General features: G+C 37.8%; 1 protein-coding gene across 2 annotated transcripts in view; it reads left to right on the plus strand.

Annotated features, from left to right (window-relative positions):
- ATP6V1C1 (ATPase H+ transporting V1 subunit C1) overlaps nt 1-22858 on the plus strand; it is a 42108-nt gene extending 19250 nt beyond the window's left edge. For both annotated transcript variants that reach the window (XM_086335331.1, XM_086335330.1), the window contains 10 exons: nt 3668-3753; nt 6444-6538; nt 8074-8165; nt 9447-9545; nt 11409-11477; nt 15283-15375; nt 15467-15560; nt 17433-17530; nt 20412-20538; nt 21946-22858. In XM_086335331.1, coding sequence (XP_086191457.1) covers nt 3668-3753; nt 6444-6538; nt 8074-8165; nt 9447-9545; nt 11409-11477; nt 15283-15375; nt 15467-15560; nt 17433-17530; nt 20412-20538; nt 21946-22041 — 949 coding nt within the window. In that variant the 3' untranslated portion in view covers nt 22042-22858. The remainder of the gene's footprint in view (nt 1-3667; nt 3754-6443; nt 6539-8073; nt 8166-9446; nt 9546-11408; nt 11478-15282; nt 15376-15466; nt 15561-17432; nt 17531-20411; nt 20539-21945) is intronic.
- Nucleotides 22859-23806: the final 948 nt, after the last annotated feature.

The raw sequence follows: 23806 nt of genomic DNA on the forward strand, positions 1-23806 counted from the left end.
ACTTAGGAAATTCAGTTTCTGTGTATTTTAGCTGAAGGTGGGTATGGGATCCTTAATAACTTTTTGTATATTGATTAATTGACAGAATCAGTCTATAATCAAATCATTTGAGTCTTGAGATACAGAGCTTTTAATACTTAGGGCTTAGGTAAATAGGTATAATTAGTTTAAAAAAAAAAAAAAGAATTTTGGTGAATCTTAAGAAGTGTGTATCTGATTGACGCTTTAAAGGAACAGGCTTGAATAGAGGGGAACTTATTCTCTAAATCTGTACAGAAGGGTCTTCCCTTCTGTGTTGTTAGACTTTTCTGAATTGGTAGAACCTCAAATGCACTGGCTCTGGTAATAGAGGCTGAGATGTTTCAGAGAGATCTTTGTACATAACAACGTGTGCTAAGGAAATAAATAGACCTGAAGAGGTCCTAGGCTTCCCAAGTAGCACTGGTGGTAAAGAACACATCTGTGAATGCAGGAGATCTAAGAGACGCGAGTTTGATCCCTGGGTGGGAAAGATCCCCTGGAGGAGCGTGTGGCAACCCACTCCAGTATTCTTACCTGGAAAATCTCCATGGACAGAGGAACCTGCAGGCTGTGGTCAATAGAGTCGCATAGAGTTAGACACGACTGCAGTAACTTAGCACGTACACATGCAAAGATGTATTCCTGAGGTGAAAGGCCAGTTAAGAACCAGTTTTACAGTCGAATTAGGCAAGAAATAATGAAAACCTCAAGTAAGAGGAGGCATTAGGCAATAAAAATGGAAAAGAGAGGATGAAAGCAGAGAGTAACAGATTTGCTTTTAAAGGGTTAATAATTCCTTGCATCCGTATAGAGCAAATGTGAAAGTAATTATTGATGATACTCTCAAAAAACTGACCAATGGTAAGAATTGTCTCTTGGTCTCTTAATGTAAGTTTTTAATTAATAAAAGAGTTTGAGGAAACTTTTTGTGGTTGCCACCTTGAGGTGATTGTCTTTTCTGCTGTCCCACCTACCTCATTACAATGTTAAGTCATGACAAAGAAAGACACTGGGAAGGGAGGCTCCTGAAAATATAATTATCAACACTTACTTGGAGCCTTATTCATCACCTCGATAGCTTTGTAGATTTTTCTTTACATCATCAGCAGGATGTCTTGAATATAGTATAAGATTGGCACACAAATTTTAGGAAAGTAAGTGTCACACAGATGCAGTTCTTACGCACTGTTATGCACTGTTGTTATCTTGCACTGTTATGCAGTCGTGTCCTTATCAGTCTCCCTGAAAGATCTGAGGAATTTTAAAAATCATATGGTTCTTAGACTTTAGTAGAATTGACAGATTCTAGCTTATAGTGTTACAGTTTTTTAAGTCTGAACATTGTGGTGGAGTAAATTATAGTTTGTACTTTTTCAGTGGTCTAACCATTAGAACTGTTTTTTTTTTTTTTTAAGGTGACCATATGTCATAGATACTCTTGTAGAGATGCAGAGGGAGATTTTGAATTTCTCAGTTCTGTAATGTTGATAAATTTGATATCAGGCAGTTTTACACTCTGAACTATTTTCTGTGGTAAACCTGCACTTTTTTTTTTTTTAAGTATAGTTGATTTGCAGTGTTGTGATCATGCCCATTTTTGAATGTTCATAGCACATGGTTCTGTTTACAAGATGCTCGTCAAGTTATATGGGAATAATGGTTCATCTTTGAAGGAATGGGTGGATTTTGGAGATACAGCCAAGTGTATGTACAGATCCCAGGTTTAAGCATGTTGAGGACTTAGAGTTTACATCATTTTTTTCTGAATTTGTTGCACTTTCTTAGAATTGAGGTCATTCAGCTTAGGTTTGTCATTCACATTTTGTCCTTCTGTCGCCTTTTCCTGGCCCTTCTTGGTCCATGTTGCAGGAGTTTCTTAATTTGTCTTCCAGTTTACACTCCCTGCCATTAAACACAAAAGTCATACAAGAAATTGGCCCAAGTCCTGACCGTGTCACCCCTCTTCCTGCTGACTGCCGTCAGAGGTGATCCCCATGCAGTCTGACCCCAGCCTGCTTCCTAGCCCAACCTCCCTCTCCCCCCAGCATGACACTCCACACTGTCTGGACCCCTCCTCATTCATTGCTTTTCTTTCTCTCCAGATCTTGACTCATACGATGCCCTGTGGCAAGAATATACATTCTTCATGCCTAATCAGCCTTTCAAAAAAAACCATTCCTGTCCTTCACTGCCCTGCTCTTGATCCATTATGCTTTTTTGATTACAGTCACTGGAAATGAAATCTTTTTCCTTTATGCATCTCTGTAACCTGATCATCTCAGTTGGCACTCACCACAGATTTTTACGACCAACCTAGACAGCATATTAGAAAGCAGAGACATTACTTTGTCAACAAAGGTCCGTCTAGTCAAGGCTGTGGTTTTTCCAGTAGTCATGTATGGATGTGAGAGTTGGACTGTGAAGAAAGCTGAGTGCTGAAGAATTAATGCTTTTGAACTGTGGTGTTGGAGAAGACTCTTGAGAGTCCCTTGGACTGCAAGGAGATCCAACCAGTCCATCCTAAAGGAGATCAGTCCTGAGTGTTCATTGGAAGGACTGATGTTGAAGCTGAAACTTCAATACTTGGGATACACAGTTGCTGATGGGAAGAGCTGACTCATTGGAAAAGACTCTGATGCTGGGAGGGATTGGGGGCAGGAGGAGAAGATGACAGAGGATGAGATGGTTGGATGGCATCACCGACTCAATGGACATGGGTTTGGGTGGACTCTGGGAGTTGGTGATGGACAGGGAGGCCTGGCGTGCTGCGGTTCATGGGGTAGCAAAGAGTCAGACATGACTGAGCGACTGAACTGAGCTGAACTTATATATCCCACCCATGGCCCATAGGTGGACAAGGAATGGTGGGGGGTGAGGGGGTGAAGAACACAGAACACAAGAATCAGGGTGACAGGTTTCTGTCACTGCTCTGCCAGGAACTGGTTTTGTGACTTCTGGAACTAAATCACTTCCTGTCTTTATACTTGGGTGTATTTATAAAGTAAAGGGGTTGACAAGGTGATACACAGTTGCTTCAGTAGTTTGGCACCATGATTTGTTTCCTCTTTAGCACTGAGCAGGAGGTCCCATGGACAGAGGAGCCTGGCGGCCTATAGTTCTTGGGATCACAAAAGAGTCAGACATGATTTAGCAACTAAACAACAACAAAACAAATCTCAAATAGTAGATGCTCGTCAGTAGGTAATGAATACATAATGTAGGACTGCACTGTTGCTTGTGTTCTGTTGCCTGTCGGATCCCGTTTGTCCTGAGGGGAAGTATGCATCTGATGAGTGCAAGCTCCTGCTTCCCACTTTGTTCTTACAGGGTGGTGAGGTCTGTTGCACACTCTTTCAGCTTACCCTCGCCAACTTTCCACTACTTTCTTTCCAGACTTGATAAACGTATTGCAGGTGGTTTCCTTAAAACTACAGTTACTGAGTTGAGTTTTACATATAATAAAATCTTGGTTCAGTTTGTCCTTAACATTATTTTGGAAGTTAGGACCCATTGTTTAACATTATTATACAGATAGTGTAATGGAAACAGAGTCAAATTCATGTGTTCATGTAACATGTTCATTGTGTAGCATGGAATTTAGGTTGTTTTCCTGAAAGTAACCACTGATTTTTTTTTTTCTCCTAAGGGTGGTTAAGAAAGTGGCTCAATATATGGCTGACGTATTGGAGGACAGTAAAGATAAAGTTCAGGAGAACCTGTTGGCCAATGGAGGTAAGCTAATGTTTCATGATTTGATATTGACTTCAATAAAGTGAAAGACATAAAAAAGATATAGATAAGGGTATTAAATGCCGTAGAAAGCCATTAAAATAGAATGATTATTAACAATTTGGTTATACTGCCAGTTACATTCTGTCCTCTGAAACACAACCTCTCATAAGACAGTCGTACATTATATATATTATAGTTTGTTTTTTTTTTAATATGGATCCTTCCGAAAGCAGTATCATAAAGATTTACCTTAGTTCTTTCCAGGATCTACCTGTCAGTTCCACTTAAAAGTGTGTTTCTGAGTTAGGTGTCTCAGCATTGTTCCAGGTGAATACTTGCAGTTTTCTCTAGCTTTTTGTATTTAATTGCATCCAACTACAGAAGCTTTAGAATGAAAATTATTAATCTTATTGCAGAGTAATGCCTCTTCCCCTCAAATTTCATATGGCATTTCTTTAGTACTTATAGAATAGTCTACTACTGACCTGTCTGTAGCTAGAAGCTAATAATTACATAAAGTTTGTTCTGTGTAATAATAGCTTTATAAAGATGGTTTCAACCACATCATTGTCTTTTGTCCTTGCACTTGTTGTTTTCTCCTGAAATATCAGTTTAGCATGTGTTTCATTTTCAATTCAGTTCAGTTGCTCAGTCATATCCAACTCTTTGCGACCCCATGGACTTGCAGCACGCCAGGACTCCCTGTCCATCATCGACTTTGAGTTTACTCAAACTCATGTCCATTGAGTCGGTGATGCCATCCAACCATCTCATCCTCTGTCATCCCCTTCTCCTCCCGGCTTCAATCTTTCCCAGCATCAGGGTCTTTTTCAGTGAATCAGTTCTTCGCATCAGGTGGTCAAAGTATTGGAGTTTCAGCTTCAGCATCAGTCCTTTCAGTGAATATTCAGTACTGATTTCCTTTAGGATTGACTGGTTGGATCTTTACTGATATGTCATTAAAATAAGAAACAATCCTTTCCTCTCTTTCTGTCCTGTATAGCCTACTGTGGTAGGTCACTATAATAAATTAACATTTGTTAGGTAGAGCCCTGGGTTATCATAGGATGGTGAGCCACAGTTCAACGAATGACCACAGGGGAAAGAGAAATAGAGAAGTTTATTACTCACAGGTCCTGGAGGGAGGGGAGCAATGCAGGGAAGTTAGGGCGGGGTGCAGACAGGAAGAACAGTAGGACCTGGAGCACATGCCTTTATTAGAGTCCATGGGTGGAGTGATTTGGGATTCCCAAGCCAAGTCCTGATTGGTTAATTCAAACTAAAAAGGGGAATTTTGATTAACTTGAAGAGCCCTATGCATGCTCAGTCGTGTCCGACTCTGCAACCCTATGGACTACAGTCTGCTAGGCTCCTCTGTCCATGGGATTCTCCAGGCAAGAATGCTGGAGTGAGCTGCCATTTCCTGCCCCAGGGGGTCTTATCTAAAGGGTCCACTAGCAGGGGAGGCCCTGGGCAGCAGGGGAGAGTGCTTATCACCGATTAGTATCGGAAATCGAACCAGGAACTGAGCTTACGTTTACTGTGATTGCAGGCTTGTTATCTAGGGCTGTTAGCCAGGAGGGCTATTATCTAGTGTGATTTCTAGGCTCCTGCTGGCTACTTGGCCATGTAAAATGCATGTGAAGGCAGTAGTATGGAGGTTTGGCTAAACTCTCAGTGGTCACTGTATTTTAAATTCAGTGTTTCTCTAATTTCGTTTCTTTCCGTTGCAAATTGTAGATGTTCAGTAAGTACTTAATCAATTTAAAATAATTAGTAATTTATTTTTGCTCTCTGTTAAAATAGCAACCCTGACCTGCTTACTGTTTCTGTTAATGTGTGGCTGGGGCAGAAGGACAGGAGTTAGATGTGTTAACTTAGGTGCCTTCACTGATCTCTAAGTACTTGATGAAGTAGGGAAGTCAGTCTTCTTGGTAGAATAGGGGGGTGACCATCTAGGGAACATTGCATCCAAAACTGCTTTTGAAAATACCAGATATGTTGCTGACTTGCTGGTATTCTGTCGGGAGAAGTTGAGGAGAGAAGATATTTTGATAAGAATTACTTTCGCCAGTTAACTATAATTGACATTTGATTTCCCTGACCTTGATCCCATCAGGCTTGAGGGATAAAGTCATCTTGACTACTAGACTTCCAGGGAATTAGTTGTTGAGTTTCTCTTTGGCTTTGCATTTTTTATTCTTTTCATTTGAAAGTGAAAAGGTCCACGTTTTGAATATCACTGAAATACAGACTCCTAGAAACAGTCATCACATGGTTTTAACAGACAAGTTCATTTTCAGTTTGTTTGGGTAAGTTGCAAAGAAATAACATACTTTTGTCAAATTCTTATTGAGGAGACACTTTGCAGTAGTTTCTCAATCTCTGTGTCTCTCTCATCTTCCCATGTATCATGGGTATGTGCATATTTCATTTATTAAGTCATCAAGTTAGAAGGAGTATTTTAATATATATATTAAATTTTGAGTAAGGAGAAGAGAATTCAGTCAGATTACAGGTAAAAATTTTGATTAATCCATGTTACCTAATACAGTCCCACATTTATTTAACCTTCACAAGTGATGATATCTTTACTGATTTTCTTAATGCCCATTTTGGCATTACTGTATAGCAAACTATAAAAAACTCTATTGCTTCTCCTCAGTAATTAATTTCTTCCCTTATTTCAGTTGACTTGGTTACTTATATAACAAGGTTTCAGTGGGACATGGCTAAATATCCAATCAAGCAGTCCCTGAAAAATATTTCTGAAATAATTGCCAAGGTAAGATAAAAAAATGACACAGGTAGGACACATTGATTTATAGTGATTCTATTTATTTTATAAGTATTTAGCTATTAAGTACTCTAATTTAGGTTTTGACAAGGCAACTTAATTATATGTGACATTCTGCAACTTTACTTAAAAAAGAAAGTTGTCGGAAAAGGATAACACTTTCACATGCACATTATCCATGTGTGTGGTTTGTTTTTTTAAGTGGTTAAGTTAAAGGTTACATCAACAGTGTTTGACTAAGAAAAGTAACTTTAAAATTACAAATTTTAAGCATAACTGAGATCACATAGAATTATAAATTGGAATTGATTAGAGATTTACAAATCATTCAGATATATGATAATGGTCACTTGAGTATGTTTATGTACAGTACTGATTCAGATTAAACTTTTTGGGTTCTCTGACGCCTTCTGACATTCAGTATTGATTCCTTACCCAGAAAAATTGCCTGTGTTCTCATACTGCGTGATTTTATGAACAGTTTCAGCGAGTCCACAGGTGTTGAAAGTCCATCCATGAACTCACTAAACTAAGAGTTCCTTTTCTGTTGCAAAGTCCTTGAGCTTGAGAGAAAAATGTAAAACTGAAACTGTAATGAGGCAATAGACAAGGACCTATTCACTGTTTGACAACATGTCTGTGACCTGGCTGGATGAACAGTACAGTTTAAATCATTCGGACAGACTTCCTTAGCTTCCACTGACTTTATTTGTACATTGTGCTCTGTGGTTAAATGTAAATAAATAGACTATCAAGGATTTTAACTCAGGGTCAAATAATTTAATGAAAATGAGTAGTCAGATAATATAAAATGGTGTTCTGATTATGACTGAGCATTATTTTCTTTTAATCCTTATCAAGGATTTAGTCATCTTCTTCCTGATACTATTATAGATGAGGAAACAGGCTCAGAGAGGTGATGTGATTTACCCCAGCGTGCCACATGGCTGATAATGGTAGAGCTAAGTTGAAATTAGTTCTTCAAGTGTTAAATCTGCTGCTTTGTGTCTTCTCCTTAAATTGTCAGTAGTTTTAATCATATTTTTGAAAAATTAGCTTGTGTAACATTTATAAATAAGTTGAAGCAAAATGTTAACTTCATTGCAAAAATGTTTTGTGTAAGAATGGTGGTGTTATAAACAGCAAAACTCTGTATGATTTCGTTCCTTTGGAAATTAACTCTTTAGACTTGTGTATTAAAACCTTCCAATTAGTCATGTCTTTAATCAATGATCTAGATTTCATTTACATGGTTTAAGAATATAGTAACAATAATAAAAATACATGTAGATACATTATCTTTAGTAGAAAAGATGATATGAAAATTCCCATAGTTATTAAAAATGAAGTAGGTTATTTTTTTAATGACCTTTAAAAATAATGCTTTTAAAATAATAGAATATTATTACATCAGGAACTGGTGGTGGGTTTGTTTTTTAAAGTTTCAGCACAACTACTTTAATTGTATTAGTAGAGGCAGATTTAAGAAGATTCTCCCTATTTCTCTTCTTTCTTCTGTAAAGGGTGTCACTCAGATTGACAATGACCTGAAATCTCGAGCATCCGCATACAACAACCTGAAAGGGAATCTTCAGAATTTGGAACGAAAGAACGCGTAAGCATGTCAACTATATGTGAATAATTTAGAATTGGAGAAGCGCTGTGGCACAGGAGTCTCCAACCTCTGAAATCTAATGCCTGATAATGTGAGCTGGAGCTGATGTAGTAATACTAGAAATAAAGTGCACAATAAATGTAACAGGCTGAATCACCCTGAGCCACCCGGCCCCGCCTCCCTGGTCCATGGGAAATGGTCTTCATGAAACTGGTCCCCAGTGCCGAAAATGTCGAGGACCGCTGTGTAGCGTATGTTGCAGATAAACTGTTGCTGGGGGTTTTAGTAAGTTCCAGTGTGTGCCGTTTCTGTAGTCAGGTGGTATTTTTTCACTTCATGGAGAAAAACTCATTATTTCAGGCTAGTCAAAACAGATGTGAGGCTGATTTATTATGCTCGTTTCATACATAATACTTCTGAGCTGGGTCCTGGTTTATCCTTTATCTATCTGATTTTTCACTGTAAAAATTATCTAAAGTTAATTGTTTTAAATTAAATCATAATTTAATTACATAGCAATTATCTGCTGCTTAAAAGAATTATATAGAAAAATCCTTTTTTATGTAATTCTCATTCTTTAATTTATCTGTTTTCCAGTGTTTCCATTTTTATCTGTTTTTATGTTTCAATTTTTTATGTTAGGTTTTCTTAAAATAGAACACTCTTCTTGTGGTTGATCTCACTGTAGTATGACTACTACAGGTGTAGCCTTAAGCACTTAACTCTTCAAGGTATACATTCGTATCCCAGAGGCAGAACTGAGTCGTCCTGTCAGGGGTGCAAACAAGGCAAGTCATTTTCAGTGTGAATCTACTGGGAGACCAAGTGAAGACTTGCATTCAAAGAGTTGATTGTTGGGTTAACTAACCAAAATTGATACCCAAGGAGAGGGAGGAAAATCAAAGGTTGTGCTTAGATGATACGATTGCATAATTATGGTGAGGTAGACTTTAATTGATGCCTAATGAATAACACTTTCCCAGTTAAGACATTATATATATATAATCAAGAGAAGAACTGAGTTATAATAATTAAAACAAACACAAAGGGAGACACTAGAGGCAAATTCTGATAAAATTTTGACATTTCTTTGGGTTTAGATATGGGAAATATTCAGCTAAATTTTGGCTTCTTGATACATCAAATAAAAAATGTTAACTCAGGCTAATCCCTCTTGAGATGTATGTGTAGTATATGTAACTATACTTAGCCTGCTGTATCTTTACTTGTGTTATGGAACCACATAATTATCAGCCTAATGATCTTTTTCTTATTCCTCAGAGGGAGTTTGCTAACTCGAAGTCTAGCAGAAATTGTGAAGAAGGATGACTTTGTTCTTGACTCAGAGTATCTCGTCACGTTACTGGTCGTAGTTCCCAAGTATGTCTTTTCATTACAAAAGGTTTTTACTTATTAAAATACAAGAAAAATGTTAGTGCCTGATACTGTAATTTGAAGTTTCCCACAAAACCCGAGTGTGAATGGAATATCACTTTGTCATTTGTTCTGTCAACCAACATATACTCATATGGCACATACAGTGGAATTTAGTTCGTAACCTGGTAATAGAGATGTCAGTTATAAATTGAGATTCTAAATCAAGTTCAACTTAGTAGAGTTGACCATTAAAAAATTAAATAATGCTAAACTATTGGATTTTTAAAAAAATACTGTTTTTAGATATTTCAAAATAGGAAGTTCTTTGTTTTTCTGAAAAATCTTTATGATTGATTAGGATAAATTAACCCCTTTAAGAAGTAAAGGATTGGATTAGATCAAAGGTTAGCATATCTTTTATATAAAAGGCCAAATAGTATTTTACCCTTTGCAGGCCATATGGTTTGTGATACAGCTACTCAACTCTGCCACGTCAGCTTTGTGGTTGTAGCTAAAAGCAGCCATCCCCACTGTGTGCATGAAGTGATATGTCTGGTGTCAGTAAAACTTTATTTACAAAAACAGGTACAGGTTATGGCCATAGTTTAGGTTGGATAATTCTTTGAAATCTCCTCTAGATTAGGCCTTCTGTATTAATTAACATTTGGGCATAGTTAATCTTGATAAAATGAAATCTTTTGAAGGTTAGGATTCTGTATGTGTGGGTGGGTGGCGGAAAATACTGTTAATGGTTTCATTTCTGACCTGCACTGAAATCTTACCATCAGGAAATCATTGGGGGATCCAAACTGGCGTGGGAGATTTGGGGACTCTTGTCAGCATTATTCATAAAGTCTTGTTTTGCTGTGCTCTCCATTTTTATCTGGCTAGGAAACTGGGAATATAGGAAAATGATGCCTCCTGGAAAGGGGCGGGAAAGCACCTCCATTTAATTTACAGTGGCGACAGTATCATCTGATTTTTGCCTTTCCCCGCTTACTGCAGAATAAGAAAATACTGATTATTTCTGAAAAATGTCTGTGTATGTGTGTTTTTATACTATGCATGGAAATAACCGTTGTCCAGAGAAAAGATTTGTCTTATGCAACCTTTGTTTAAAATTTGTGTTTAAGACAAGAAATTTTCATAGTTTTCTGTACACTGTACTGGAAACCTAGGGTCAGACCTAGGGTACCTTGTATAGTGGCTTATTTATTATCCTGGCTACAATACTATCGATACAGTTCTTTATTTTATATTGCCACACCCACGAAAGCCAGTGGTCTCTAGAGAAGGAAGGAAGGCTGTTGCACAATGCTCTGTGGCAGCTTGGTTTACTGTCGCTTTGTTGACTCAGTGCTTCCTGGTACCCTGTGCTTCAGTAAACGTGCCTTCTCCCAGCGCTTCTGAATGGCCGCTGAATAAAAGTGTTAGTGATTTCAGCATGGCTTCTCTCTCTCTCTCTCTCTCTCATTTCTCTCTCTCTCACTTCCTTATTTGCTTTCTTCTTTTCTTTTTAGTGAGGTAATATAAATTAACCCTAAAGTTTGAAAATAATTTCAAATCTCCATTTTGCTTTGCTTCTTTTCCAAACTGAGTTCTAGGGTGTGCCTCTTTTGCAGTAGTTACTAGATGTAAGAGATGGTGCGTTATGTTTCCTCCTTCACCACTCAATGTATTTGAATTCATTCTCTGTCAGAAACTTGATTTTTCTTTTGTTAGATAGATTTGAGATATATTTACTATATATATATAGTTGAATTATATATATATATAGTTTGTCTCATAGTTTTTTCTCTTTCTGGGTCTGGCAGGAAGTAGGACTTGTTTTTCTCTTCTAGTAACTTAATTGTACCTTTTCTGCAGGTTAAACCACAACGACTGGATTAAGCAGTATGAGACGCTAGCTGAAATGGTAGTTCCAAGGTCTAGCAAGTAAGTAGTAGCCTTACAGCCTGCTCTCGCCCAGAATTCCTTTATAGTCTGGGTGTTGGATTAGGAAATATCTTTATCTTTTCTTTGTGGTAAATTTTATAGTTTTGGAACCATCTTTTTCACCTAATAAATGAATTATATTAACTCTAGTTATTATAATTTTAGACTTGGAAGGGCCTTTGCACAGTCTCACCTACCCACTCATGTTGATAGATGTGGAAGTTTGAGGCCACAGAGCCGAAGTGGTTTGCCCAGAGTCACATATCTCATACGTGGCATAGCTGTAACCAAAACCCAGGTCTCCTGTGTGGTACTTTTTCTGCTGTACAACCTTCTCAAGATCCTTCTTTCAGTACTTATCTCATACCTACTGTGTGTCTCTAATTCCCCATTTATCTTGTCAAGGAAGTATACCAAAATGGCTACTAGGCTACTGTGTTGGTCTGCAGATATTTACTATCACTTTCCAGTGAGCATAGATTCTACCTAGCCTGTACTTTCCTTTGGAAAAAAAAAATTTATTAAGCATTTTTGAACTTACAGGTTAATATTCATTGTCTAATTTGATATTTACAACAGTTCTGTGAAGTAGTTTGGGCAGTTGTTACACTTTTTCTCATAGATGAAGTAAAAAATGCACAAGAGTTAAGTTGTGGCCTAAAGCATATGGCCATAAAAGTGTCAAATGGCAAAGTTAGGACTAAAAATTGAGGTCTTTTCACTGCAAGTTGTGCACTCATGACATTATAACATGTCATCTTTTCCTGTATTCTGCCTTTCCACATGAGATACTTGCCAAGAAAATATAAGTACAGTGTGTATGCTCCCCGAAGAATTCTTTTGTGTGTATATTCCTCAAGAGGTGTCAGCAGGATGAAAGGAAAGTCTGGGAGGTAGTAGAGAAGTGGTGGTAGTAAGGCCAGGCCCATGAAGTATTTTCTTTTCCAGTTTCATTGTGTCATATGGGAGGTAGCTTAGTATAATGGAAAGAGTCCTGGACCCAGGAATCTTGAGTTCTTTTGCTGGTTCTGCTACCAACTTGCTGTGTGACCTAGGGTAAGTCTTTTAACTTCTCTGGGCCTCATTTTCTTTGTAAAATGAGCATCACACCTTTGTTGTACACATTATGAGGTCCTTTTAAGACTCGATGAGATATATGAAGTAGGAGTTCTCTGTTAGCTCAGTGGTAAAGAATCCGCCTGCCAGTGTGGGAGACATGGGTTCAATCCCTGGTCTGGGAGGATCCCACATGCCATGGAGCAGCTGAGCCTGTCGCCACAACTACGAGCTCACACTTTGCAACTAGTGAAGCCTACATTCCTAGAGCTGGTGCTCTGCAGCAAGAGAAGCCATCTCAGTGAGAAGCCGGAGCACCACAATGAGAAGTAGCCCCTGCTTGCCGAAACTGGAGAAAAGCCCTCGCACCAGTGAAGGCCTAGCACAGCCAAAAAAAATAGACAAATAATTTTGAGAAGATATGTAAAGTAGAAGGTAATATGAATCTTGCAGTTTCATAAATGTTGACTTCTTTTTTTGAGAACAAAACCACAAACTTGTGCTCATTGTGAATTTTTTTCCCATTTTTGGGGAGTGCTTTCCATTCACACTGGCCCTTCACATGGTAAACTGAAGATTGAGGTTGTGTCTTGATACTGGTTTTCCTCTGAAGCTGTTTATCCGGACGGATGACACGTTCTTAAACCTTGTTCTTTGGAGCCCATTAAAGCCACAGAGATTGGCTTGACATCTGGGGGTGGGGGAGGAGGAGAGAGAGGACGCAGTGCGCATGACATGCCCTCCTGCGCTGTGGAGAGCCGAGCCCAGGGGAGTGGCATGTGAGCCCAGGTTTACTCAGGAAGACTGACTTCAGAAATATTCCTTCAGAGATTTACATCTTTTGAAAATCACTTTAGTAGTTTAAAGGAAAAAGTTTCAGATGCTGCCAGTTGAGTATAGGCGATACCTATCTTCTAAATGACCCCTAAGTGTCCACTGACCGCCTGAGTGCCTCCAGCTCTTCCTCACTCAGTGAAAACATCTGTTCATCTGCTTAGCAGTTCTAAAGACTGATTTCAGACCACCTCCTTGAAAAGGCATTTGAGTCATTAAGAACAGGGCAGTAGCTCGGCCAGCCCTGAAGAGGATGGTTAGTTTATGTGAGGCAGACACATCTTAGTGAGTCAGTCTGGAATGCTATACACGGTTTAGGAAAGAGCTCTATGAGCTAATGCTGGACTTTTTGCTTATCCTAATAACTAACATTTTTGAGTAATTACTATGTGCTAGTCATTGTTCTAAGTGCCTTATTTTAAAGTGAATTTTAAGTAGCAACGTTGTCACTTGTTGCTCTTTGGCACAATACTTGAGTGATTACTCTTGGAAGCAGTGAAGATGAAAGTGGACTTTTGAGGGAGAATAGATTGAAAAAGACCATCTTCAAACTTAAATAATTTCACTTAAACACAAAATCTAGCTATTTGCAAAATGTTCATAAATCTTGAAAGATTGGACCATGTGAAATACTGCCGTCATTGGGTGGCTAAGTGCAAAGACGTGTATAAATGCCGCATCAGAGTTCACACAGCCAAAGAAGTGGAAGCCAGACTATTGTTCTGCTTCTTTCTGTTGGAAAAACTGTTCAGAAAGAGGTGCTTTTCACATATACTTTCACAATTACCGCTTAGCTGTTTGTCTCTACTTTTGCCTGTTCAGATAAACTAGTTGGGTCAGATCATTGGTTGACTTGGCCTTTTCTCTGTTATGGGAAGCAGCACCACAGACTTGGTGGTGCTTCACAGAAGCTTTTTTGTTCAGGGAGCTGGAGTTCTAGATGAAGCAGAGGATGCTAGCAAGGAGGACCTAGAAAAAGATGACACTAGCCATTGTGCAGAGAAAAGTTTCATCTGTGCTTTGGAGCCAGGTTAGCAAAGATAATTTATGAAGAAAAGCAGGAAAGATGCTTCAGCAGTGAAACGGGTCAGTTGATTGAAGCAGAGCAGATGGCAGAACTGAGCCTTGGGAGAGAGGTAAGAAGAGAACAGAAGAGCTTGTAAGCTCCAGAAGCACTGCCACACACGTGGGTGACTGAAAATGCCATGAGACAGCTGAAAAGCACTGACTCTTAGTTTCGTCTTGGCTTGGTTACACGGGTGAGAATATACTGTTACTGCTTGTACACAACAGTGGAATTGAATGCAGAGAGTTTGGAGACTCAGACCTGTAGCTCACAAACGGTTATCCCCACTTGACTTCTGCCTTGGTTTTTAAATCAAGTTCTGCCTACTTGGTAGCTGCCTTGCTTTGGATTTGATGGGCACTGGGTATAAGAACTAAGTGTAATAGTCTTGAGAGGGCACAAATTAAAAGGGGAGGGCCAGGCCTCTGGGGGCAGGGCAGGAGAGAAGAGAGAATTCAGATTGCAAAGGAGAAGAGGGTGTTTAGCCGGGAAGCGGGGAGAGTCTGGAAAACAACCAGCTGCTGGACAGTTTGTCCTTGGCTGGCCTGCTGCTGATACAGACTGAAAGTCATGGTCTCAGGGCTTGGAAGCTTTCCTTGAGTTAATGCTTAATTTTGTTGGTTAGGAAGAAATGTACGAGGGGCCTGTTAAGACACTGTAAGTAAAAACATAAAGACTGAGTGTCCTCAGCATTTGAGGCAGTACAGCTGAAAAGCACTGAGGGGTTCAGGAAGGGCTGCCATACCTTTCTGTTTGTTCTTCCTCCTCCCCGTTTCTGAATTCTGCCCTCAATATGAATGTGAACAATAAATATAAAGCTTTAAATGGACTTTGTCTTTCTTTCTCTAGTGTTCTCTCAGAGGACCAAGACAGTTACCTATGTAATGTCACCTTGTTTAGGAAGGCAGTTGATGACTTCAGACACAAAGCCAGGGAAAACAAGTAAGATTATTATTTTAAAAGTTTTTTAAATTTGTTAGATTACCTATACTTCCTGTGGACAATTTTGGTTTTCTTTTTTTTCCTAATTTAGATTCATTGTCCGTGACTTCCAGTATAATGAAGAGGAGATGAAAGCAGACAAAGAAGAAATGAACAGGCTTTCTACTGACAAGAAAAAGCAATTTGTATGTATTTTTAATATTTAATATTATCTGTGTTAAGCAGAAGAAAAACTGGTACTGCTTTTCTTTAAAAGAAAAAACTTTTCTGATTTTGATTTTAGTTATTTTTTTCTATTAAATAGTCAAAATGAGTTTTCTCTAAGCAAGCTGAGATCTGTGAATTGTTATCTTAAAATGTATATTTTAAAATTAATCCCTCTAAGTCTGTATCAAAAGTTAATTTTAAATACAGTGTTTTGATTAATGCTGCTATAGTGAGGGGTCATTTTAGTTAAGTAATTATTCTCTCTTTTCAGTAGGAAATTTCATTTTCTTGAGGCAGAATTTTTTTTTTTAATGCTGTAGTCTTTTACTGAAGGAATTTGTACGTAAACCATTGGTGAGTTAGTATGTTCTAGGCACAGTGGAGAACAGGGATGGAATTGTGAGTGAAAGATAGTGTGGACTTGCCATCCTCAAGTAAAGGATTTTTGTGAAGATTAAAGAGTGTATGGAAGGGGAAACATGAAGAGTGAAAACGTGTTTCTCTTATAATGCAAGGGGAAACGAAAGCACATACCATTTACAACTATTTCCGAGTGCTTTATAAACCCTAACATCTCAGTTGGAAGAAAACTAACCCTAATAAAGTAATGTCAAATAAAAGCAGCTGGTTGGGGGGGAGATCCAGTACCCTAAAAGAACAGATATTTTAACCAAAGACTTTCACTTTGTTGTGTTGTTATCCTTTTTGTGTAAATTGATTGCTATATCCAAATGAGCCTAGTAATATTACCCAAATAACTGTTAGCTGAATTGATCGTGTATGTCTTTTGAGTATGGAGAAATGGTAATAAGTTGTTTGAAGTTTGTTTCTTAAAAGAAGTGTTTTTATTTAGTACTAGGAATAATACTGAATAGTTTAGTAAGTTCATAAAGAATTTATGCTGTCAATACATAATAGAATCATTAAGAAATTAGAACATAATGAGCAGGTTTTAGGGATCTAAGTCAACCCCCTGATTTTACAGATGAGAAAACTAATACTTAGAAATATTAAATGACTTACTACATAACTATTTTTTCTGTTTCCAAGGAAGTTGTTTGTAATTAAATTCTATTTTGAACGTATTAAATATTTAACAGTATTGGATAGTAAATTTAGATTTTTATACTTTGGTTTTCAAATCTATAGGACACTTGTATATTCTGTATCATTTTAAATGACTTCACTATAGTATATGCCTTTTTAAGAATTCCCTGGCAGTCCTGGTGGTTAGTACTATGCACTTTCACTACAGGGACCATGAGTTTGATCCCTGATCAGGGAACTAAGATTTGCAAGCTGCACAGCATGGCCGCAAAAAAGAAAAATACACACACACACATACACACACACATACATGCCTTTTCTGTGTAGTGAATAGAGTCAATGGATATTTGTATTTACTGAGGTTACACAGTAGTAGCTAACCTTTTCATCTAATGTAAGGTAAAGTATGCAAGATATGAGAATAATGAAACATTTTTAAAGTGAATTACAATGTGATTGGGGGTTCCCTGGTAGCACAGATGGTAGAGAATCTGCCTGCACTGCAGGAGACCTGGGTTCGATCCCTGGGTTGGGAAGATTCCCTGGAGAAGGGAATAGCTACCTACTCCAGTATTCTTGCCTAGAGAATCCCCATGGACAAAGGACCCTGGCGGGCTACAGTCTGTGGGGTCGCAAAGAGTTGGACATGACTGAGCGACTAAGCACACAGACACATAATGTGACTGAATTCTCCTTAAGATTCTCACTGGATAGTCACTGCTTTAAAAATACTTGATTTATCTGATTTCTAACTGCCATTTTGAAGACCAAATTTGTGGTGATTCTTTTCTTTCTTTCTATAGGGACCACTGGTACGGTGGCTGAAAGTGAATTTCAGTGAGGCGTTTATTGCATGGATTCATGTGAAAGCTCTGAGGGTTTTTGTTGAGTCTGTTTTGAGGTAAAGAAAGCTCATTGAGAAACTTGGAACTAAAGAATGTGTAGATCCCTTGGCATTGCACCTCTTTATTGAAACGCAGTCTGCTAATAGGAAATTGATTTGGGGAAACCAAAGGGCTACTCATGAGGGAGAGATTGTCAGTATCATACTGCTTATGACGTGCATGTTGGTCTTGCCCTTGATACCGAGTTTAGAAAAAGATCATGCTGCTGTGCTCTGGTTCTTTCCATATTCTGTGCTTAAGTTAAACGTAGGTTATGAATATTAGTCAGTGTTTGTTTAAAAGACCTATCACATGAGTATACTACCCAAAGCAATTTATAGATTCAATGCAATCCCTATCAAGCTACCAACAGTATTCTTCACAGAGATAGAACAAATAATTTCACAATTTGTATGGAAATACAAAAAACCTCGAATAGCCAAAGCGATCTTGAGAAAGAAAAATGGAACTGGAGGAATCAACCTACCTGACTTCAGGCTCTACTACAAAGCCACAGTTATCAAGACGGTATGGTACTGGCACAAAGACAGAAATATAGATCAATGGAACAAAATAGAAAGCCCAGAGATAAATCCACGCACATATGGACACCTTATCTTTGACAAAGGAGGCAAGAATATACAATGGATTAAAGACAATCTCTTTAACAAGTGGTGCTGGGAAATCTGGTCAACCACTTGTAAAAGAATGAAACTAGAACACTTTCTAACACCATATACAAAAATAAACTCAAAATGGATTAAAGATCTCAACGTAAGACCAGAAACTATAAAACTCCTAGAGGAGAACATAGGCAAAACACTCTCTGACATACATCACAGCAGGATCCTCTATGACCCACCTCCCAGAATATTGGAAATAAAAGCAAAAATAAACAAATGGGACCTAATTAACCTTAAAAGCTTCTGCACATCAAAGGAAACTATTAGCAAGGTGAAAAGACAGCCTTCAGAATGGGAGAAAATAATAGCAAATGAAGCAACCGACAAACAACTAATCTCAAAAATATACAAGCAACTCCTACAGCTCAACTCTAGAAAAATAAATGACCCAATCAAAAAATGGGCCAAAGATCTAAATAGACATTTCTCCAAAGAAGACATACAGATGGCTAACAAACACATGAAAAGATGCTCAACATCACTCATTATCAGAGAAATGCAAATCAAAACCACTATGAGATACCATTTCACACCAGTCAGAATGGCTGCGATCCAAAAGTCTACAAATAATAAATGCTGGAGAGGGTGTGGAGAAAAGGGAACCCTCTTACACTGTTGGTGGGAATGCAAACTAGTACAGCCACTATGGAGAACAGTGTGGAGATTCCTTAAAAAACTGGAAATAGAACCGCCTTATGATCCAGCAATCCCACTGCTGGGCATACACACTCAGGAAACCAGAAGGGAAAGAGACACGTGTACCCCAATGTTCATCGCAGCACTGTTTATAATAGCCAGGACATGGAAACAACCTAGATGTCCATCAGCAGATGAATGGATAAGAAAGCTGTGGTACATATACACAATGGAGTATTACTCAGCCATTAAAAAGAATACATTTGAATCAGTTCTAATGAGGTGGATGAAACTGGAACCTATTATACAGAGTGAAGTAAGCCAGAAGGACAAACACCAATACAGTATACTAACACATATATATGGAATTTAGAAAGATGGTAACGATAACCCTGTATACGAGACAGCAAAAGAGACACTGATGTATAGAACAGGCTTATGGACTCTGTGGGAGAGGGAGAGGGTGGGAAGATTTGGGAGAATGGCATTGATTTTTCTTTATTTTTTAAAAATTATAAAAAAATTATAAAAAAAAAACAAAAAACACTGAGCACTATTTACAATAGCTAGGACAAAGAAGCAACCTAGATGTCCATTGACAGATGAATGGATAAATAAGCTGTGGTGAATATACACAATGGAATATTACTCAGCCATAAAAAAAATAAAAAAAATAAAAGACCTATCACAGATTTTACATGTAGTTTGATACACAGTAACCTTATTTGAAGTCCTCATTTCATAGTAGCCTAAAATATTTTATTACTTTGAGATACTTAAAATGTCAACCATCTTGTGATGCTTTGTACACGTTGCTCATATTAGAAATAGTTCAAAATACTTATCTGCCATCATGCTATTTGTAAATTTCTTTGAATTTCCGTAGTAGATGGGTAATCTCATGCTTTTTTCCCCCCATATTCTTTATTATCATAAAGGAATCAATAGTTGACTCTCCATATTCTTGGGTTCCAAATCCATGGACTCAACTAACTGTGGATTGAAAATATTTGAACAAGAAATTCCAGAAAGTTCCAAAAAACAAAACTTCAATTTCCTGGGCACTAGCGATGATTTACATAGCGTTTGCATTTTATTTACAACGAATTACATAGCATTTACATTGTATTATAAGTAACCTAGAAATGATTTAAAGTATATGGGAGGATATATGTAGATTATACGCAAATCTTACACCATTTTATTTAAGAGACTTGAACACCCTTGGGTTTTGGTGTTCACAGAGGTCCTGGAGCCAGTTCCCTGCAGATACTTAGAGGCCTGTACTGTTGACATATTATCACTGTCTGCTGAGGGTGGGCATAAATTACCTTAAAAATTGAAGACTAATTAAAAGTAATTCCTAGTGGACAGTTGGCTCTCATTTTAAAGATTTCTAATGGACAGTGAGGACCAGAGAAGGTGTGAGTTTCTGAACTTGTAAAGGTGGTTATTAAAATGAGGCACCCTCTCCCCATTAACAGTGATTAAAGAAGAGTATGAGAATACTTGCTTTTAAGCAGAAAATCTCTGCATATGTTTGCTTGTGTTACATCCTGTATTTCTGCTTCCTTATAAGGTATGGCTTGCCAGTGAACTTCCAAGCAATGCTCCTTCAACCCAATAAGAAAACAATGAAGAAACTGAGAGAAGTATTATATGAATTGTATAAACATCTAGACAGCAGCGCAGCAGCTATTATTGATGTAAGTATTTATTAACCTGGTAAAATAGGAACTGGATGAATTTCAGAAAAAAATTATTGGAAGATGTTATGTAATTGCTTTAAGATTCTCAATTTGTTAGTAAATAATTTACCTTGCTTACTCCATTTTATAGTAGTTGCTCCTTGGTATTTCTAAGAGCCAGTCATTGTCTTGCTGTAGATCTGATGTTTATAGCTACAGAGAGACCACACAAGCAATGATACTAGTTGTTTACAAGAATTACAGATTGCAGAGAGGAAGAAAATAAGTCATTACTGTAACTTTATCTGGTAGAAGTAGCAGAGTCAATAGATGGGCATTTTTAAAGGGAATTATCATTTCTCTAAAATGGTGTATGTTTATATCTTTTTTAAAACAGAAATGTATGAACATTTATGCATGCAAAAGCATACAACAATGTGTTCTTTTTGTTGTTGCTGTTTAAAATTGTAGCAGGCTTTTATATTTTTTGTTTCAAATAGCTTGCTGATATTTTTCCTCTAGTTTAGAATGGCAGTATTTCACATGTGCATTAGTTAGAACCCATAGGAGAAAAATCAAGGTTTTTTTAATGGAAGAAAAGGCAGGAAATGACTCCAAATTTTCATGGAATTGTTGATAATATGTAAAGTCTAACTGATGCAGAATTTTATACCAGTAAATTCTTATAACATGCATACATAGTAAGTGGTATCAGTAAAAATCACAGTTGGTTTATTTTTATCCATCATTTTATAAGCCTTGTATCTCATAAACTCAATACCCCAAGCCTGAGGCTAAAAAAGTAATTTTATACAGTATGCATAGAAAAGGACGGTGGAGTCACGGTTAAACCCACACAGCCATTGAGGGCAGAGTACTTGAATCTGGCATTACTACTCACTTGCTCTGTTTCCCAGGGCAGGTCAGCCTTTCTGAGATTGTTTCCTTATTGCAAAATGGAGTTAACAATGTCAAACTCAGATTAAATTAGGAAAAATGTATAAACTTAGCCCAGTTCATTAAGAAGGTACAGGCATACCTCATTTCATTGTGCTTCATTTTATTGAACTTTGCAAAACTGCATTTTTTTACAAATTGAAGGTTTGTGGCAACCATGCATTGTCAGATGATGGTTCTCAGTTTTTAACAATCAAGTATTTTCAAATTAAGATAAGTACTTGTTTATTAAGACAAAAGGCCATTGCACACTTAGTAGACTATAGTAAGTGTAAACATACCATTAATACGCAATGGGAAACCAAAAAATTCCTGTGACTTGGCTTATGGTAACTCTTGCTTAATTGCGGTGGTCTGGATCAGAATCTGCTATCTCCAAGGTAGGCCTGTGAATGGTAATATTCTTTTTCTTTTTCTTTTTTCATTTCTCTAAGTACTTGGTTGAATAATCATCTGACTTTTCCGTAGGCTCCTATGGATATTCCAGGCTTAAACCTGAGTCAACAGGAATACTACCCCTATGTGTACTACAAGATCGATTGCAACTTGCTGGAATTCAAGTAAAATGAGCCCTCCAGACAGCCCTGTCCTCGTGTCGTGTCGGTGTTTGCTAACAGACATAGGCTGCCGTGGGGCTGCACTTGTAACTCTCTTTCACCCCTTGCTTGCTTCTCACCTCCTCTCCTAGGCGCCTTCTCTCCTAGAGGTCCATTTCGCAACATTTTCTTTTTAAAAGGAAACTACATGTCTTGTTTCTTTTTATTGATCAGGTCTGTAAATGTGTACTGAAAAAAAAATCAGAATTTATTTATGAACTGAATGGTTTATTTAAAAAGAAGGTCTTTCCTCATCCATATTGTGGTATGCATTAATTCCATTTGTTACTATTGTGACAAAAGCCTTGTTTACAAGGGAATGGTGTAAACAGTTATGCCATTTTGTTCACTGTATTTAGTAGACATAATTGTTTAATAGTTACTGAATCGTGATGTAAAGAAATGTGACAATATTCAGGTATGTGCTTTCTGAATGTTTCAAATTACAATCTCTGAGCACTGTTGACACCCACAGGAGAGAATAAAATTACCTGTGCAAAGGTGGGTTGTGGTGTGTGTAACTTCCAAGAGTACAGTTCAGTGAGAGCTTAATAAATGGTGTCATGGCTGACTCGTTGTGCCACTTCAGGATTGTGCTATATATACCAAGAGGTGACCATCGTGGCTGACGTGCATGATGATTCACGTGTGCCAAAGCTGGGTCAGAGCACCAATTGGAAGATTATTTTTGAACATGTGATGGGTATTTATATTTGCACACTAGACTTTGGGGTACCTCAAGTAGGAAGTAGGGTCAGTTTTGAATAAAGTTTAGTAGAACTCTGCTGCTTTAGTCGTCTGTTTTGTCTTAAGTCCTTATTTTATGTTTGTTTTTTAAGATTGTTAATTTTGCCCTCATCTTGACATCTATGTTATTTTTGATACAGTTTGAAAAGAGGCATGGCTAGCCTTAGAGATCTCTGGAATAAGACAGGGTAATGTCCTGAGTGAGCTTTTGAAATCAGGTTTTGTGGCAGTGTTCCCTTTATCATGGCCTCACAGGCTTGTAAATGAAAGAGGTTTTTACATTTTAAGGGCATTTCTAAACTATCATATTCCACCTAGAAAATTAGCCTCCTAAATCCGTTTGGTTTCAAAATTGTATATTGTTAAGTCAGAAGTAATGGTTAACTTCAAACAAATCCAGACTTCTATAAAGTAAAACATGAGGCCACCCCTCCAGCCCCCTCAATTTCTTCTTTGCAAGGAAGTTTTTACATCGTTTTTCTGGTTTTCTCCTGTATCTCTATAACATACATTGTCCACACAGTTTATTTTTAAATAAAAATAGGATCATACCACACATACTCTCACTCACTCTTTTGGTTACCTAATGTTCGTTGTTGTTTGGTCACTCAGTCGTGTCCGACTCTTCAGAGCCTAAGATTTCTGACCGCTTGGCTCTTTCTCTTCCTCCCATGCCCCCAGTCTCCAGTAGGCGCTGAATGACTGAGGCAAGCACATTCCATAATCTCTTTTCAATATAGACAGTGATGTGGAAAAGGCATGGAGTGTGGGTCATCAGATAATGAGCTGTGTTACTCTTTGGCCCAGACATTTGGATGATGTGCCCAGGTGTTCCGTGCTAGTTATTCGGCCTGGAAGATTTTCCTACTTGCTGGAGTCGCCCTTAAGCAGACACTGTGTGTTCTGGGTGGAGCTTTCTGAATGAGCATGTATCAAGTAGTACCTTTAAAGTAATACTGTGTATGTAACAGATACTCAGCAGATGT

This window comes from Bos grunniens, chromosome 14 (genome assembly GCF_055505025.1).
Source record: "Bos grunniens cultivar Pamir isolate PY7600 chromosome 14, Bosgru_T2T1.0, whole genome shotgun sequence".
In the NCBI taxonomy this organism is placed as follows: Eukaryota; Metazoa; Chordata; class Mammalia; order Artiodactyla; family Bovidae; genus Bos; species Bos grunniens.